The sequence below is a fragment of the Euleptes europaea genome, chromosome 3 (assembly GCF_029931775.1).
Source record: "Euleptes europaea isolate rEulEur1 chromosome 3, rEulEur1.hap1, whole genome shotgun sequence".
In the NCBI taxonomy this organism is placed as follows: domain Eukaryota; kingdom Metazoa; phylum Chordata; class Lepidosauria; order Squamata; family Sphaerodactylidae; genus Euleptes; species Euleptes europaea.
In genome coordinates, this window is record NC_079314.1 from 33164048 (window position 1) to 33179786 (window position 15739).

The 15739-nt window shown below is 50.5% G+C and overlaps 1 protein-coding gene across 1 annotated transcript in view; it reads left to right on the forward strand.

The window, feature by feature from the left end:
* Positions 1-15739, forward strand: part of MACF1 (microtubule actin crosslinking factor 1) — a 378039-nt gene that overhangs the window by 255813 nt on the left and 106487 nt on the right. Inside the window, exons 50-52 of the mRNA XM_056846741.1 lie at positions 1923-2122; positions 4740-5235; positions 6792-8263. Of these exons, the coding sequence (XP_056702719.1) occupies positions 1923-2122; positions 4740-5235; positions 6792-8263 (2168 nt within the window). The remainder of the gene's footprint in view (positions 1-1922; positions 2123-4739; positions 5236-6791; positions 8264-15739) is intronic.

Consider the following 15739-nt stretch of genomic DNA (forward strand, 5'->3'; position numbering starts at 1 on the left):
TCTCAAGTAGGGTATGAGAACTGGGGCATCACCAGTGCACAGGTGGTGTTTGAATGTGTCTGAAATGTTAGCGGGGTATATATCCATGTGATTCCGCTGGCTTGCAGAGGAGAATTTCCCAGGGGATTGTGCTGCTTATTTTTTTTGCGGAGTTTTGCAGATCTTTCCACCATGTGGGCTCTGCTCCTCCCTTTGCATTGGGTGGGTGAGGACTCGGCATTGGCTTGGGTGGGGTCTGTGTGTGTGTGTGAGAGAGAGAAAGTGAAATCTGTACTAGGCTTTCAGCAACTGCCAGCAGTTCTGAAGCTCAGACTGTTTCTGGAAAGTTATCCTCTGTTTTTAAGCAGCCCTTTCTCTGCTTTCTGGTCTCCTTTTGAATATTGTCAGAGTTTCCCTCCGGTGTCCTGCTCCCGTCCCCTCTTTAATAGCTTTTACCAGTCCTTGCGTGCCTTTCTTTTGAGAACAATTCTGACAGGCCCAAAAGGTGTGTGTCGGATGCATCTGAGTTAATGAAGACTTCCTGATAGATTTGAACGGCAAAGATGTTTCCTATCACATTGCGTTTCAGCGAAATCTATGGATCACTCTTTTGGCTCCCCCCACCCCCACCCCACTGCCCTATTTTAACATTTGACAATTTGAATGTTTGTTAAACGAGAATTAATATTTGTAATAGAATAATTAAACTACTTGGTATGCAAAAGTCTCCCCTTAAACTATTTATTAAAACTAGCTTCTGTGTAGAATTGGTTCCATCTCTGATTGTTCAGAGGAGGCACACCCTGTTTGCACAGGAGCTGGGCCAATAATTGGAACTGCGAGGAAACTTTCCAAGAACAGCCCTGCAAGCTACATCTAAAAGAGGTCTCTGCCCGCAGAGGCATGTGGCTTGCATGCAGAAGGTGTCCTGTTCAGTCCCCGGCATCTCAATTTAGGGGATCTCAGGTTAAAAAGGAAAGGCAACATTGTGTGAACATGTACTCTTGCATTCCTTTCCACTAATTATACCTTTACTACTAGCTTACATTGATTTGATCATGGCTGGCCCCCAAAGGATCCTGGGAATTGTAGTGTTAGTGAGGGTCTGAAACTTTTGTTAGGGATTCCTGTTCCGTCTTCCCAGAACAGGAAATTCCTGGGGATTGAGGATGACCACTTAAACCAGCTTAAGCCCATATCATAGGTACACCTTGTGTAACTTCTAGAGCAGGGGTACCCGACCTTTTTGAGCCTGCGGGCACCTTTGGAATTCTGACACACGGTGGTGGGCGCAACCACAAAATGTCAGAGAGTGAGGATATGCACTCTAATAGTAACTCTCCAACATTTCAGGCAGAAGCTCTGTGTAACAGGATGCCATTTAGAATGAACATGTTTACGCATTTTTTTCCTTGCATACACACAGCTTACTTTCAGTTACACAACGAAGATCCTTCTGCTGGGGGGTAGCTGCTGATGAAGCAACTTTTAAAAAATCTGCATCGCCAGTCAGAAGCCCTGCTGGGTCAAAGCCCCATTTGCTTCCTAAAAAACACTAGGCAGGCTCCAAGAGAGGTGTTGGCAGGGGTCATGGCACCCATGAGCACCACGTTGGGGATCCAGTTGTAGAGTTTATAGGGAGTGTGGGTGGACATTGCCGAACTTTCATTTCAGATAGGCAGATCAGAGGCTGCCAGTCATGATATAGAGCAGCAGGGTCAGGCTCCTTCCTGGGCAAGAGCATCAGATGAGACCAGGTTAGAAGCTGCAGCAGGGACAAATTCACAAAGGAGATCTACGGGAAACCACAGGGAACGGATGAGAAGAGTCATTTGGATTCAAGATCCAGAGGCCCTGGCTTAGCCTTAGCTAATGGATGCCGCAGAAATGTTCACGACGGTCATACCGGGGTCGTTCCCAACCATTGCGTTTCTGGCATTCAGATTCCAGGTGGGCCCACGTCAACCAGGTGACGGCGGAGCGGCAGGAGAAGTTGGAGAAGTCAGCCAGCGAGCTGGCTAGCTTCCAGGTCGCCGAAGGGCAGTTGCGGCCCTGGCTGATGGAGAAGGAGCTCATGATGAGCGTGCTGGGGCCGCTCTCCATCGATCCCAACATGCTGAACGCACAGAAACAGCAAGTTCAGGTGAGCTGGGGCGTCAGCCTTGTTTCTGCTTCCGTTTGAGGGTCGGGCGCGCTAAGGTAAATGTGGGTGGAGTTATGGGGGCGGGGGGCAGGGCTGAGCTCAAGCTGCTGAGTGGGTCTGGCGTGGGGCCACCCAACTCCTGCCTCAGCCCCTCCATGTTAACTAGGGTTGTCAACCTCCAGGTAGTGGCTGGAGATCTGCTGCACAACACTATTACAACTTATCTTCAGCCGATAGAGATCAGTTCACCTGGAGAAAATGGCCACTTTGGCAATTGGACTCTATGACATTGAAGTCCCTCCCCAAACCCCGCCCTCCTCAGCCTCTGCCCCCAAAAACCTCCCGCCAGTGGCGAAGAGGGACCTGGCAACCCTGTTGTTAACTGGCCTCATGCCAATTGACCCTAATTTCCAAGGATGCATTTAATTAGGAGGGGGTGAGGAAACGGGGGCTTTGAGCCAGGAGCTGCCACAAGTGCCCGGCCCCAAGGAGGGGCCCACCCTGAGTGGCACTCCTGGACAGTGAGGGATATGGCAGTTCCCTACTCAGCAGTGGTCAGCTGACACCAGAGACCAATAGGATTCCACCTGGCCCTATAAAGTTTCCATCGATCCAAGCTGTTCTCCAGAGGCCTCTTCTCTCTCTCCAGACCACAAGCCTTGATGGGGAGGGAAAGCTTGTTCAAAGATTCTCACTGCATTTTACCAGCCCCGCCTGCCCGCCTTTTGTACTTCTCTCCCTCCCTTTGGGGTTATGAATCATATTGCTAAGAAGCCGGTATCCAGTCAGACCCACAGAGGAGGGGGAAGGAAAAAACGCCTTTTGGCTAACACAATTGACTGTCGTGCTGCAGTTTGTTTATATGATCGAGAACAGCAACAGGACAAATAAGGCAGACGAGTGAAATGTTTTATGAATGCCATCATCATCACCATGATTTCCCCCCCTGAAGCGGAAGTCCTGTTAGGAGGAGAGTTCCTTCAGCTTCTGGGCAGGCCCTCCTTGAAACTGCAGATGGTTTGTGCCTCCTGTTTCGTTGTCAAACAGCTGAAATCCTTCTCAATGGCTCACTCCTTGGTTTGCTGTTTAATTTACTGGCCCGTTGAAGCTGTGTATCTTTATACCTCATTCTGAGTGCCAGGAGTAGGGTTGCCAGGTCCCTCTTCGCCACAGGCAGCAAGTTTGGGGGTGGAGCCTGAGGAGGGTGGAGTTTGGAGAGAGGAGGGACTTCAATGCCATAGAGTCCAATTGCCAAAGCGGCCATTTTCTCCAGGTGAACTGAGCTCTATCAGCTGGAGATCAGTTGTAATAGCAGGAGATCTCCAGCTAGTACCTGGAGGTTGGGAACCCTAGCCAGGAGGAGGCCCTAAACAAAGGTGACAGTTTACCACTGAGCTGGCGAGAATTTTTTTTCAGCCACTCGCTGCTTAGATTAGCAGTTTCCGAGGAACTCCTCAGTGAGAAAATCAGTCATGGTGACCAAGAAGCCCTGAAAGGCAGAAAGCCCACCTTTGCCCATCCTCTCTGCATCATGCAGCTATGGGGGGAGCTGAGTACGCCCAGGGGTCACGCTGTCCAATCCTTTAAGGCGACCAGTGCTGGGAGGTGGCATTGGGAGTAGGCCTTGGCCTCTGCGCCCTGTGATTGGCCCTCTGGAGTATCTGGTTGGCCACTGTGTGAGACAGGATGCTGGACTAGATGGACCACTGGTCTGATCCAGCAGGGCTTGCGCTTATTTATTTTATTTTATTAATCTTATATCCCACCCTCCTCAGCAAAGCCAGGCTCAGGGCAGCTTACAAGTCATAACAGGCAATTCCATAAAATTCCAGTAAGTTCCATAAAATTCCAATAAAATCACTAAAACCGCACATCACAAAAGAACAGCCCCATAGACAAATCAAAAGATATCCACAATAAATACAAACATAAATATACATATCAATATAAATATAGATAAAAATAGAAGATGGCACTCCACAGTAGCCCATAAGCTACAGCAGGGCCTGTGGGCAGCCAGAACACCCGGATAATTCCCAATAAATATAAATAAGAATGGGGGAGGGGGGAAGTAGGGAGGCCAGCATTTGATGGAAAACCCGTAGCAGGCCTCAACCATAAACCTGGTGAATAGTTCGGTCTTGCAGGCCTTGTGGAACTCCTTAAGGTCCCTCAGGGCCCTGGTCCCATTGGAGAGACTATTCCACTAGACTGGAGCCAGGGCAGAGAAAGCCCTGGCTCTGGTCGAGGCCAGCCAGACACTCTTTGGGCCAAAGAACACCAGCAGATTTTGTTTGATAAACGTAATGTCCTCCGGGGGAGACATACTTATGTTCTTAACATGGAGACTCAGAAGGCCTGGCATGTGGCATGAACCAGAAGCACACCCTAGTACGTGTTCCAGAATCCTCTGCAGTGAACAGGGTTCTTTGCCAGATGAATCACTGGGAACAGGGCTCCTTCTCAGAAATAGGAACTGTTATGCTTCAAAGGGGGGGGTGGTTCTGAGGCCACTGATGCAGATTGTGGGGTAGATCCATTTTGGTCATCAGCTTGGGCTTCTTTAAAGCCACTGCTGTAAAAACTAAGCCAGCTCTCGGTGTGGTCTCTCTTGCAGTTCATGCTGAAGGAATTTGAAGCTCGCAAGCCCCAGTATGATCAGCTGAACAAGGCTGCCCAAGGGATCCTCGCCAGCCCTGGCGAGGCGTCTCCGTCCACCGACTGCATGCGGCAGGATCTCCAGGCCGTCAACCAGAAGTGGACCGAGCTCACGGAACTGCTCAACTCCCGTTCCAGCCAAATCAACCAGGCCATTGTCAAGAGCACCCAGTACCAAGAACTGCTTCAGGGGTTGTCTGAAAAGGTGAAGGCTGCTGGGCAGCGTGTGAGCAGCCAGTCTGCCATTAGCACGCAGCCAGAGGCTGTGAAACAGCAGCTGGAAGAAATGAGCGAGATCCGGTCTGATCTGGGACAGCTGGAAAAGGAGATCACCGAAGCTCAGGTGCTGTGTGAAGAGTTGTTTGATCTCATTGGAGAAGAGTACCTGAAGGAGGAGCTGAAGAAGCGCTTGGAAACCGTGGCCCTCCCTCTCAAAGGCTTGGAAGACTTGGCAGGTATGAAAGGAAGTTCTCACACACAGAGGGGTGATTAATACCCATAATTCAGTGCCTAGGATCCAGAATCCCTCAGTGGTCCATAGCTGGGAAGGCTTTGTAGACAAGAAGGACTCCCAATCTCATTAGGCCCAGCCTTGACCTCCAGGCCTTCCCAAGTCAGACTTTGATTCGCCATCAAGTATACACTCCATAGGGAGCTCCAGGCTATCTAGGGTTGCCAACCTCCAGGTACCAGCTGGAGATCTCCTGCTATTACAACTGATCTCTAGAGATCAGTTCACCTGGAGAAAATGGCCGCCTTGGCAATTGGACTCTATGGCATTGAAGTCCCTCTCCTCCCCAAACCCCACCCTCCTCATGCTCCCTCCCAAAAACCTCCCACCAATGGCGAAGGGGGACCTGGCAACCCTAAGGCTATGCCACCCTTCTACAATGCCCCTGTTGGTTTTAAGTGTACACCTTAAAAAGTAATGGGAAAAACGGCCTGCAGTTTCTGGCCCACAGAGGAAAACAGGTGCTGGGATTCTGCGAAAGCTGTTACATTATAGACATATTCTCTGATTCATAGCATATTCTGGCCACGTAGGTTTCCTAGACAGGTTTCCTTGTCTGTACTGGACTGCCATTTTGCTAAAAGGTGCTCCTTTCCTATAACAAGAATATTAACTTGTGCATTCAATGGCCAAAATGGCATGGGGGCTCTACCTAGCTCATGAAATGTATTTATTTCTTTTATTTAACATTTCTCTGCCACCTTTTGAACCAACCCAGGGTCCTCAAGGGTAGCAAACATTAAAACATTTCAGACATGATTCAAAGGCACTTAAAATACAAAAATGTAATATATTTAAAACGACTAAAACATAATAAAATCACATAAAATGCACAGAGAGGAAGACTGTTAAGAGTTAGTGAAGGAATGCACAACAAAACAAAACAAAATAGTCTTTCCCCACAGGAAAAAGACAAAGAGAGAGAGAGACAAATCTCCCTGTGGAGGAATAAAATAGAATCATAGAGTTGGAAGGGACTACCAGGGTCATCTAGTCCAACCCCCTGCACAATGCAGGAAATTCCAAACTACCTCCCCCCCACACCCCCAGTGACCCCTACTCCATGCCCAGAAGATGCCCAAGATGCCCTCCTTCTCATCATCTGCCTAAGGTCATAGAATCAGCATTGAGTAGAGTACAATTTTATTCGGTATATGACCAGCATTGCTGACACATGGCCATCTAGCCTCTTCTTAAAAACCTCCAGGGAAGGAGAGCTCACCGCCTCCCGAGGAAGCCTGTTCCACTGAGGAACCGCTCTGACTGTTAGAAGATTCTTCCTAATGTCTAGACGGAAACTCTCTAAGTTCCAAAGTTTCGGTGCCACGACTGATGAGGCCCTTTCTTGGTTGCCTCCTTACCTACCTCAGATGGCGCCCCCTCCCCCCCGAAGCAGAGAGCCACTGAAGATGACCGGAGTGGTCATCTTTAACTGTGAACATTTAACATTTTAATAGGAAATGCATTTTTAACTGTGTCCCCTCTTCATCCATTTTCTAGGAGACCGAATGAACCGTCTGCAGACGGCGCTTGCAAGCTCTCAGCAGTTCCAGCAGATGTTTGATGAGCTCCATGTGTGGCTGGATGACAGACTGAGGCAGCAGGCCCAGAGCAGCCCGATCTCAGCCAAGCTGGAGAGGCTACAGTCTCAGATCCAGGAACAAGAAGACTTCCAGAAGAGCCTCAACCAACACAGCGGTTCCTATGAAATGATTGTGGCGGAGGGTGAAACTTTGCTGCTTTCCATTCATCCTGGGGAGGAAAAAGCCAATTTGCAGAGCCAGCTAGTGAACTTGAAAGCAACCTGGGAGGAGCTTAGCAAGCAAATCGCCAACCGGCATGCCAAACTCAAAGACTGCATGCAGAAGGCTCAAAAATACCAGCGTCATGTTGAGGACCTTTTCCCATGGGTAGAGGATTGCCGGTCAAAGATGTCTGAGTTGGAAGTCACCCTGGATCTCGTGCAGCTGGAAGCCGCTCTCCTGAGGTCAAAGGCTCTGCTGAGTGACGTGGAGAAACGGCGCTCCCTTTTGGAGATGCTGAACAGCGCAGCGGACACCCTCATCAACGCATCGGAAATGGATGAAGATGATGTTCGGGACGAGAAAGCGAGGATCAACCAGAAGATGGATGCCATTACCGAAGAGCTCCATGCAAAGACCGAGTCCCTTGAAGAAATGTCACAAAGGCTTAAGGAGTTCCAAGAAAGTTTTAGAAACATTGAGAAGAAGCTGGAAGGGACGAAGCACCAGCTGGAAATCTATGAGGCTCTAGGCCCTCAGGCCTGCAGCACTAAGAACCTGGAGAAACTGAGAGCCCAACAGGAGGTTCTCCAGGCACTGGAACCCCAGGTGGATTACCTGAAGAACTTCACTCGAGGTCTGGTAGAAGATGCTCCAGATGGATCAGACTCCTCCCATCTGTTAAGGCAAGCTGAGGTCACCCAGCAAGAATTCAAAGTCATCAAGGAGAAAGTCAATGAATGTTGCGTACTGATGGAGAGCAAGCTTGAAGGGATTGGACAGTTTAATAACCACGTCCGGGAGATGTTCTCTCAGCTGGCTGATCTAGATGATGAGTTGGACAGCATGGGCCCCATTGGGAGAGACATTGATAGCCTCCAGTCCCAAGCAGAAGATGTCCACGAATTCTTGGCCAAGCTTCAGAGGTTGAAGATAGACATCCAAGCTTCTGAAGAGAAATGCAGGCAGATGTTGGAGGATGAAGGGAGCCCTGATTTAATAGGGCTGAAGCGTGAGTTGGAGACCTTAAGTAAGCAATGTGGCAAGTTGACCGAAAGGGGCAGAACTCGCCTGGAGCAGGTGGAAATGACGTTGGCTCGTGTCAAAGACTTCTACAACCAACTGAAGGAGCTGAACCACATGACGGCCACTGCAGAAGAGAACGAAGCATTGCAGTGGGTGGTGGGGACAGAAGTGGAGGCCATCAAGCAGCAGCTTGCCGATTTCAAGGTAAGAGTCTTGCTGACCTGTGTGTGCCTGCATTTAAGCCATGCCTGATCTCATGTGTGTGGCTGCATTTAAGCCATGCCTGATCTCAGGCCATTTTATTCCTAAAATTCTTCTTTATGGAAAAGCTGCAAACGTAGGTCAGATTCTGGTTGCCTCAAAGAACGTGTTATGGCAGGGGAAAATCTGCACATGTTGAATTCTGTCTTGGTGAACTTTTCTTCTCAGTGCGCCTCCACATGGTCATGCATAGGGACCTCTGTATTCTTTACTGTTTTAGCTGCACCTGTGCTGCATGCTCTATGAATACAGTACGTGATGGTTAAACATGTGTTTGATGTGGGTATGTACGCCTTATGGTATCCCCCAGTTTTCTGACTCCCAGTTGTATGCATCCATGCTGAACAGCCTTCAGCTTCCTTCCATTTCAAGGCATTTAGTCTCATTAGCTGCAGCAAGAGAGATGAATGAAATAAGGAAAGGCAAGCCCAATGAACCCTACCAGTATAGGAGCCAAGACGGCCCTCGGCATCATTTCTGCTCTGACCACCTCCAGTGTTGGCACATGATTCTGCCACATCACTGCCTGGGCATTGCTGAATCATTCAACCATTCCTGTTACAGATATTACAGAATTCCCTGCCCTGGGCTGCCCATTGTGCCTCTGCATGAGTCACACTCAAATCAATGAATCATGCAACAATAACAGAGTAGGAGTTCATATTCTTATGCCTTCCCAAATTCAACCTTTTCAGCTGTCAGAATGAAGCGTGATCCTATTTTAATTTTTCTTGCGGGGGGGAGGAGGGCACCTCTGATATTGGAGCTTGAGGAAGCTCCCGGCTGTGTAGCAGCTCTTCCTGATTTTCTCGTGCTTGTCGTCGGTTGTGAGCCGCTTTAAGCATGCTGTTTTTCTGCGTGTTGAGAAAGATGGGAAATGTGATCCACCTCTTTGAGGGTTCACGGTCCCTACTGGACACGTGGTGCTTCCATCGCACTGACTCAGTTAAGCACAAGTCGTTGGTCTCCTTGCCTGGATGGCTGTTGATTAGAAAACCAAGATCAAGCAAACTTTGTCCTCGTGTTGACCCTGATGGATATGGAAACATAGGAAAGGATTAGGACTGTCAAGATGAGGCAGAGAGAGCCGAGACACTTGAAATTTCCTTGCATGCCAGACCATTGGTTGATCTCGCTCTCCAAGATTGCGGGCAGAGGTGGACTTTTCCCAGCCACTTGTTACCTGAGATCCTGGGAGACCTGAGGTGGAGAGGGGAAGGGCAGAAAGAGAGTCGTCCTTGTCTAGTGCTGTCTAAAGGGAACAACAGGTTGACCAGAGATTATATGGACTGTGAATGTTGCTTTGCTACTGACCAGCAGTTTATTTGATGATGGAAAGACATCAAGTGGGGAAAAATACTATCTTACTGGTGGGCAGATGATGAAGAAGAAGAGTTGGTTTTAATATGCCGACTTCCTTTACAACTTAAGGCAGTGGTCGGCAAACTCTTTAGTCAACAGAGCCAAATATCAACAGTACAATGATTGAGATTTCTTTTGAGAGCCAAATTTCTTAAACTTAAGGGGGGGGGGGTTTCAGGCACCCAAAGACTGCCGAGCCTAGCACTGGAAGCGAGGGGTCAGGGCCACACCGCCACTTCAAAACAAACCCATGTGCCCTTTTCTGCACAGGAAGAGGAGAAAGATTTTTTTAAAAAAAACTAGCGGCAAACAGTCACCGCACAAAACGGTTCCCGGCAAAAGCCAGGGCTGTGCTGCGTCTCCACGGTTGGTTTTGTGCCAAGAAAAGCCGCAGGAGCTGCCAGCAGGGGGGGGGATGCCCTGGGGAGGAGAAGAGGTGCCCCAAAAGCATGCGCGGGCGACGGCGCTGTTCTGCCTCACCTTAGTCCTCGGGAGGGGGTCCGGGGGGCCACTCCGGTCGCGCGCGCCTGGGGATCGGCCGTGGTGCGCGTTCCTTGGCTCGCTCCCGAACCCCTTCCCAAGCCAGAGCTCGAATCAGGCACTGCCGCCAGGCGTCCCAGCCCAGGACGCAGGGCCGCTAGATGAGCAGGGGGCGAGGGGTGTGTGGGAGAGCTGGGAGGCTCGGGCGCTCCGTCTCCTTCCCTGCCGGCCGCTGGGCCGAGAGTCTCTTGAAGCCGCTGCTGGCCCTTCCTCCGCCGGACCGCGCTCGGGTCGAAGGAGCGGGAGAAGTTGGTGGCGAGGAGGTTACCAACCCGGCGCTGGAGACCTCCCCGCTTCCTGCGCTCGGAATGGAACAGTCCGGCGGCGGGAGGCGCGGAGGGGGGACGGGCCCATCCGGGTTCCTCCCGAGCGGGGCTGCTGGGGAGATCGATCCCGGGCAGGGTTCCCCTTCTACGGTAGGAAGGAGACGTTTGCCTCGTGAAGTTTTCCTATCGCAAAGACGTAAGGACGGGCAAAGCTACGCCAGTTGGGTTTTCCCCCGTCATCTGGGATAGGACAGGAGAGCATTTTTGCATGGGAGGTTTTGCCTTGGATTTGCCTCTCTAGATCGGCGGTCGGACTCTCCCCTTTCCTTCCGGCTCCAAGGGCTGCTGGGGAGAGAGACAGACCCGTTGGTGCCACCCTGGATGAGATGCCGGTGAGTGAGGAGGCAGAGCCGCACTCAAGGTGCCAAAGAGCCGCATGCTGCTCGCGAGCCACGGTTTGCTGACCACTGATTTAAGGGAGAATCAGACCGGCTTAAAATCACCTTCCTTTCCCCTCCCCACAACAGACACCCTGTGAGGTAGGTGTGGCTGAGAGAGTGTGACTAGCCCAAGGTCACCCAGCTATCTTCATGTGGAGGAGTGGGGAAACAGATGCGGTTCTCCACATCAGAGTCCACTGCTCCAAACCACTTCTCTTAACCCACTACACCATGCTGGCTCTCGCTACACCACTCTTAACCACTACACCATGAGTGGCTCCCTGTCTTTCCCAGTTCTTGCACTGCCATTCTGTGTGTTCCCTGCTCCTTATCCAACCAGAACCAGTTAAGGGCATTATGCATATGTTTGCCAATTTTGCGTAATGTGCTGTTTCCAGGATCCAGGTTTAAAAAATAATAATGCAGGAAGGGGGGGCTATGTTGTCAAACAGGAGTGGGCTGTGGAGGCCGGAAACAAAAAATGTAAAGCAAGGCGCTGAGGAAGACTGGCAAGCATTTCCCAGTGCTGGAGCTTCTCTTGAGCATCTCTCGAGCTTCTGAGATTTCATCAGGCACATTTGCAAAGACTCTATAATTACTAGAAATTAGATTTGCTGGAGTACGTGACAGAGTCAGCCTGTCTCCCGCGCAGCAGTTCTGCAAGTGCACACGGCAAGAATATGTGAGGGGTGGAGGAGGGTAGCTGAATTTTCTACTTGTTCTGCTGAACCAAGGTTAGCAGTGTCAACAACAACAACAATAATAATAGTAGTGTGTGGTCAAGTTGCAACCAATAAATGGCGACCCAGGCCCATGAGGTGTTCAAGGTATGAGAGGAGCAAAGGTGTTTTGCCATTGCCTGCCTCTGCATAGCAATCCTGGCCTTCCTTGATGGTCTCCCAGACAAGTACTAACCATGGCTGACCCTGCTTCGGTTCTATGCTTGGATGAGATTAGGTTAGGCTAGGCTATCAAACAGCTTTCTTTTTTTTGCCATTAAGTCACAGCCGACTTATGGTGACCCCGTGGGGTTTTCAAGGCAAGAGAAGTTCAGAGGTGGTTTGCTATTGCCTACCTCTGCATAGCAACCCTGGTCTTCCTTGGTGGTTTCCCATACAAGTATTAACTATGGCTGACCCTGTGTAGGTTCTACGCGCTGATGAGATTAAACTAGGCTACGCTATTCAACAACTTTCTTTTTTTGCTGTCAAGTCACAGCCGAATTATGGTGACCCTGTGGGGTTTTCAAGGCAAGAGAAGTTCAGAGGTGGTTTGCCATTGCCTGCCTCTGCGCAGTGACCCTGGACTTCCTTGGTGATCTTCCATCCAAATACAGACCAGGGCTGACTCTGCTTAGCTTCTGAGATCTGATGAGATTGGGCTGGCCTGGGCTATCCAGGTCAGGGCATCAGGCTGCTAGGGATGTCCACATGTCTCCATTTCTCTATATCAATTTAACTTTTAACATTGTAGCATTGTAATGCCCCTTTCTTTTGAACCTATGTGGCTTCTTTAAGCTGAGTCAGACCTGTGGTCTCTCCAGCTCTCCACGTTCTCAAGCAGAGAGAGGTATTTCCCTCCAAACACCAGAGATCCTTTAAGAGTAAACACATAAAACACATGAAGCTGCCTTTTAATGAATCAGACGACCCTTGGTCCATCAAAGTCAATATTGGTCCATCAAAGTCAATATTGTCTACTCAGACCGGCAGCAGCTCTCCAGGGTCTCAGGCAGAGGTCTTTCACATCACTTTCCTGCCTAGTCCCTAACTGGAGATGCCAGGGATTGAATCTGGGACCTTCTGCATACCAAGCAGATGCTCTGCATGGGAAGGTTCAGAGGGGAGAGGTTATGCTGTGCTCCTTCAGCTGGACAGGAAAAAAAGGAAACCCCTCCCTGGAGCTTGAAATCCAAAGCTGGATTTGCCAGTGTTTTCTTTATAGAGGCTTGGGGGATGGGAGGAAGAAGAGAGACAGCAATGAACACCAGAAGCTTCGAGTCCCCGGCGTTGTGACTTCTCTACAGCCTGGGGTGGCCACCCTCCAGGTACTAGCTGGAGCTCTCCTGCTATTACAACTGATCTCCAGCCGGTAGAGATCAGTTCCCCTGGAGAAAATGGCCGCTTTGGCAATTGGACTCTATGGCATTGAAGTCCCTCCCCAAACCCCACCCTCCTCAGGCTCCACCCCCAAAACCTCCCGAAGCGAAGAGGAACCTGGCAACCCTACTACAGCCTTCTCATGTTACTGGAAAGTGACGGGGCTGGGGGGTGGGGTGGGGGGATCCCTCAGCCTCTGTTTAGCCGAGCTCACAGGAAACAAAAACAAAGTCAGGAAAGAATCTGTCTCCCCCAGCTGGATTTACACCACAGGGGTTTAGTGCCTGGAGGCCTTGGCCGGGTCTTGTCCCTGGGTAGAGCGCTCTGCCAGGAAGCTCTTCCGCTTTGTCTTCACAGCGTGAGAGCGGAGCATCCCCTTCCTCAATGCCAGGCACACTGTGTGGGCAGGGTGGGTTGATCTTGGCTCCTTCCTCCCACCACCACCATTCGCCACCTCATAAACACAGCTGAAAAGTCTGCCTTTTATCTTCTGCCACGGCGGGTTCCCCTATTGCTACTTTTCTTTTCTTTTTTAATGGGAATATAATGAGGTTATGTATGGGCAATGGAAGCTGTGTGCTGAGGGCTGTTGCTGGGACCTCCTCTTTCGTTGCCCCTGCTCCTGCAGAGGCTGAAAAGGAGACTTTGCAGATTGAAAAGGGAGAAGGGAAGGGGGAAAAGGCAGCTTTGAGACAAGTTTCAGTCCCCCCCCCCCCCAGCTATCAAAATAGCCGTTTTGTGTCTCTGCGCCTGGAGATGAAGCAGGTGCTTAGTGGGTGGCGTGAGCAATGCACAGTCTTCAGTGTAGCTTTCCCTCCTCGGCTTCCATCCACTTGCTAGGCTGTTCTTCCACTCTCGGAGAGAAACGCTTGGTATCTTTGGGGGGGGGGGGTTGTCACCCCAGCAGTATCTGGTTTGGCTTCTGCTCTCCTGTGACCATGTGGCACGTATATAGGGTTGCCACCCTCTAGGTACCAGCTGGAGGTCTCCCGCTATTACAAGTGATCGCCAGCCGATAGAGATCAGGTCACCTAGAGAAAATGGCCACTTTGGCAATTGGACTCTTTGGCATTGAAGTCCCTCCCCTCCTCAAAACCTGCCCTCCTCCGGCTCCGCCCCCGTCTTTTTGCAGTGATGTTTTATGGAGTCTCTTCTTCTTAAGGCTCTGAACTGGCTGCCTGGAATTTTCTGGGTGACTTTCAAACTAATAGGCCTTAGTTTTTGACCCTTGCTTTAAAAGGGGGTGTACTTTACTAGTTGGGGGCCACTGAGTGACTGTCAAAATTCGTTACACAAGACCTTGGTAGGGGGTTGCAAGCCACCAGCTGCCCCCCCAAAAGAAGGAAAGAATCAACAAAAACCCCACTTTATTATGCATTTCATTTGGCAGGAACAGCAAAGGAATACAATGTCAGCAAAGGCATCAAGGAGCATATTTTTTTTAAATTAAGATATATGATTTTGTATAGTTTAGCCTGCACTCTCATTTCAGTTTTCCCTTCAGTGTGTTTGGAGGTAAAAATGACCCCCAACACCACAAACCTACCGTAACAATTTATGGAATAATTATGTGGCTGGGGTAGGGTTGCCAGGTCCTTCTTTGCCACCGGTGGGAGGTTTTTTGGGCTGAGCCCGAGGGAGTTGTGTTTGGGGAGGGGAGGGACTTCAATGAGTCCAATTGCCAAAGCGGCCATTTTCCCCAGGTGAACTGATCTCTATTGGCTGGAGATCAGTTATAATAGCAGGAGATCGCCAGCTAGTACCTGGAGGTAGCCAGGGGGTGGGAGTGGGAGACATGAAGCACCACAGGGCACTTGAGCTCATTAAGGTTGAGGTGTATACCGTGGACCACCAAAAAGACAAATCAGTGGGTTCAAATCAAACTGAACTCTCCCTAGAAGCTAACGTGATTAAACTGAGGCTATCATGCTTTGATCACTTTATGAGAAGGCAAGACTCGCTGGGAAAGGCAATATTGCAAGGAAACGTTGAAGGCAGCAAGAAAAGAGGAAAGACCAGCATGAGATGGATTGACTTCATAAAGGAAGCCACGGTCCTCATTCTGCAAGACCTGACCAAGGCTGTTAACGTTAGGATGTTTTTGGAGGTCATTAATTCATAGGGTCGCCATAAGTCGAAAGAGAATTGAGGGCACTTAACACACACACACAAAGTTTAGAATGAAATGGGAGATTGTGCAGGAGCAGGCGGGGGGGGGGGGGGGCTCCGGACAGGGAGCCGAGCCTGGCGGTTGCTCAGGGCTGAGAATTTTTTGGGGGGGGAGATTTTTTTTGGGGGGGGAGCCTGGGGAGGGCAGAGTTTTGGGAGGGGAGGGACCACAGCAGGGTGTGATGCCATAGACCTAGGCCTGGCCTGGAAGTATTAGTAGCTGACTGTGCTGTGTCTTGGGTAGAGGAAGCTCTCTTCCCCTCCTTCCTCCCTTCTGCAGCCGCCAGTGGCTCCCAAGAAGGGCGGCCCATGCACAGACAAGGAGCCCCCAGATCCTCTCCCCACCTCCCTCATGGTTGCCTTCCAGTAATTCTTCAGGCCGAAGGAAGGTGGGGACGTGCTTGGTCAAGAGGGGGTGGGGGCCACGAGGCATGATCAGGACAGTGCAGGCAATGGGCGTCCGGTCTGTCGGCACCTTGGCCTCTTGTGGGAAGTTGGTGCAAACGGGCCTCCCATGATTTGTGCCAGAGGAAGTGTCTGGGA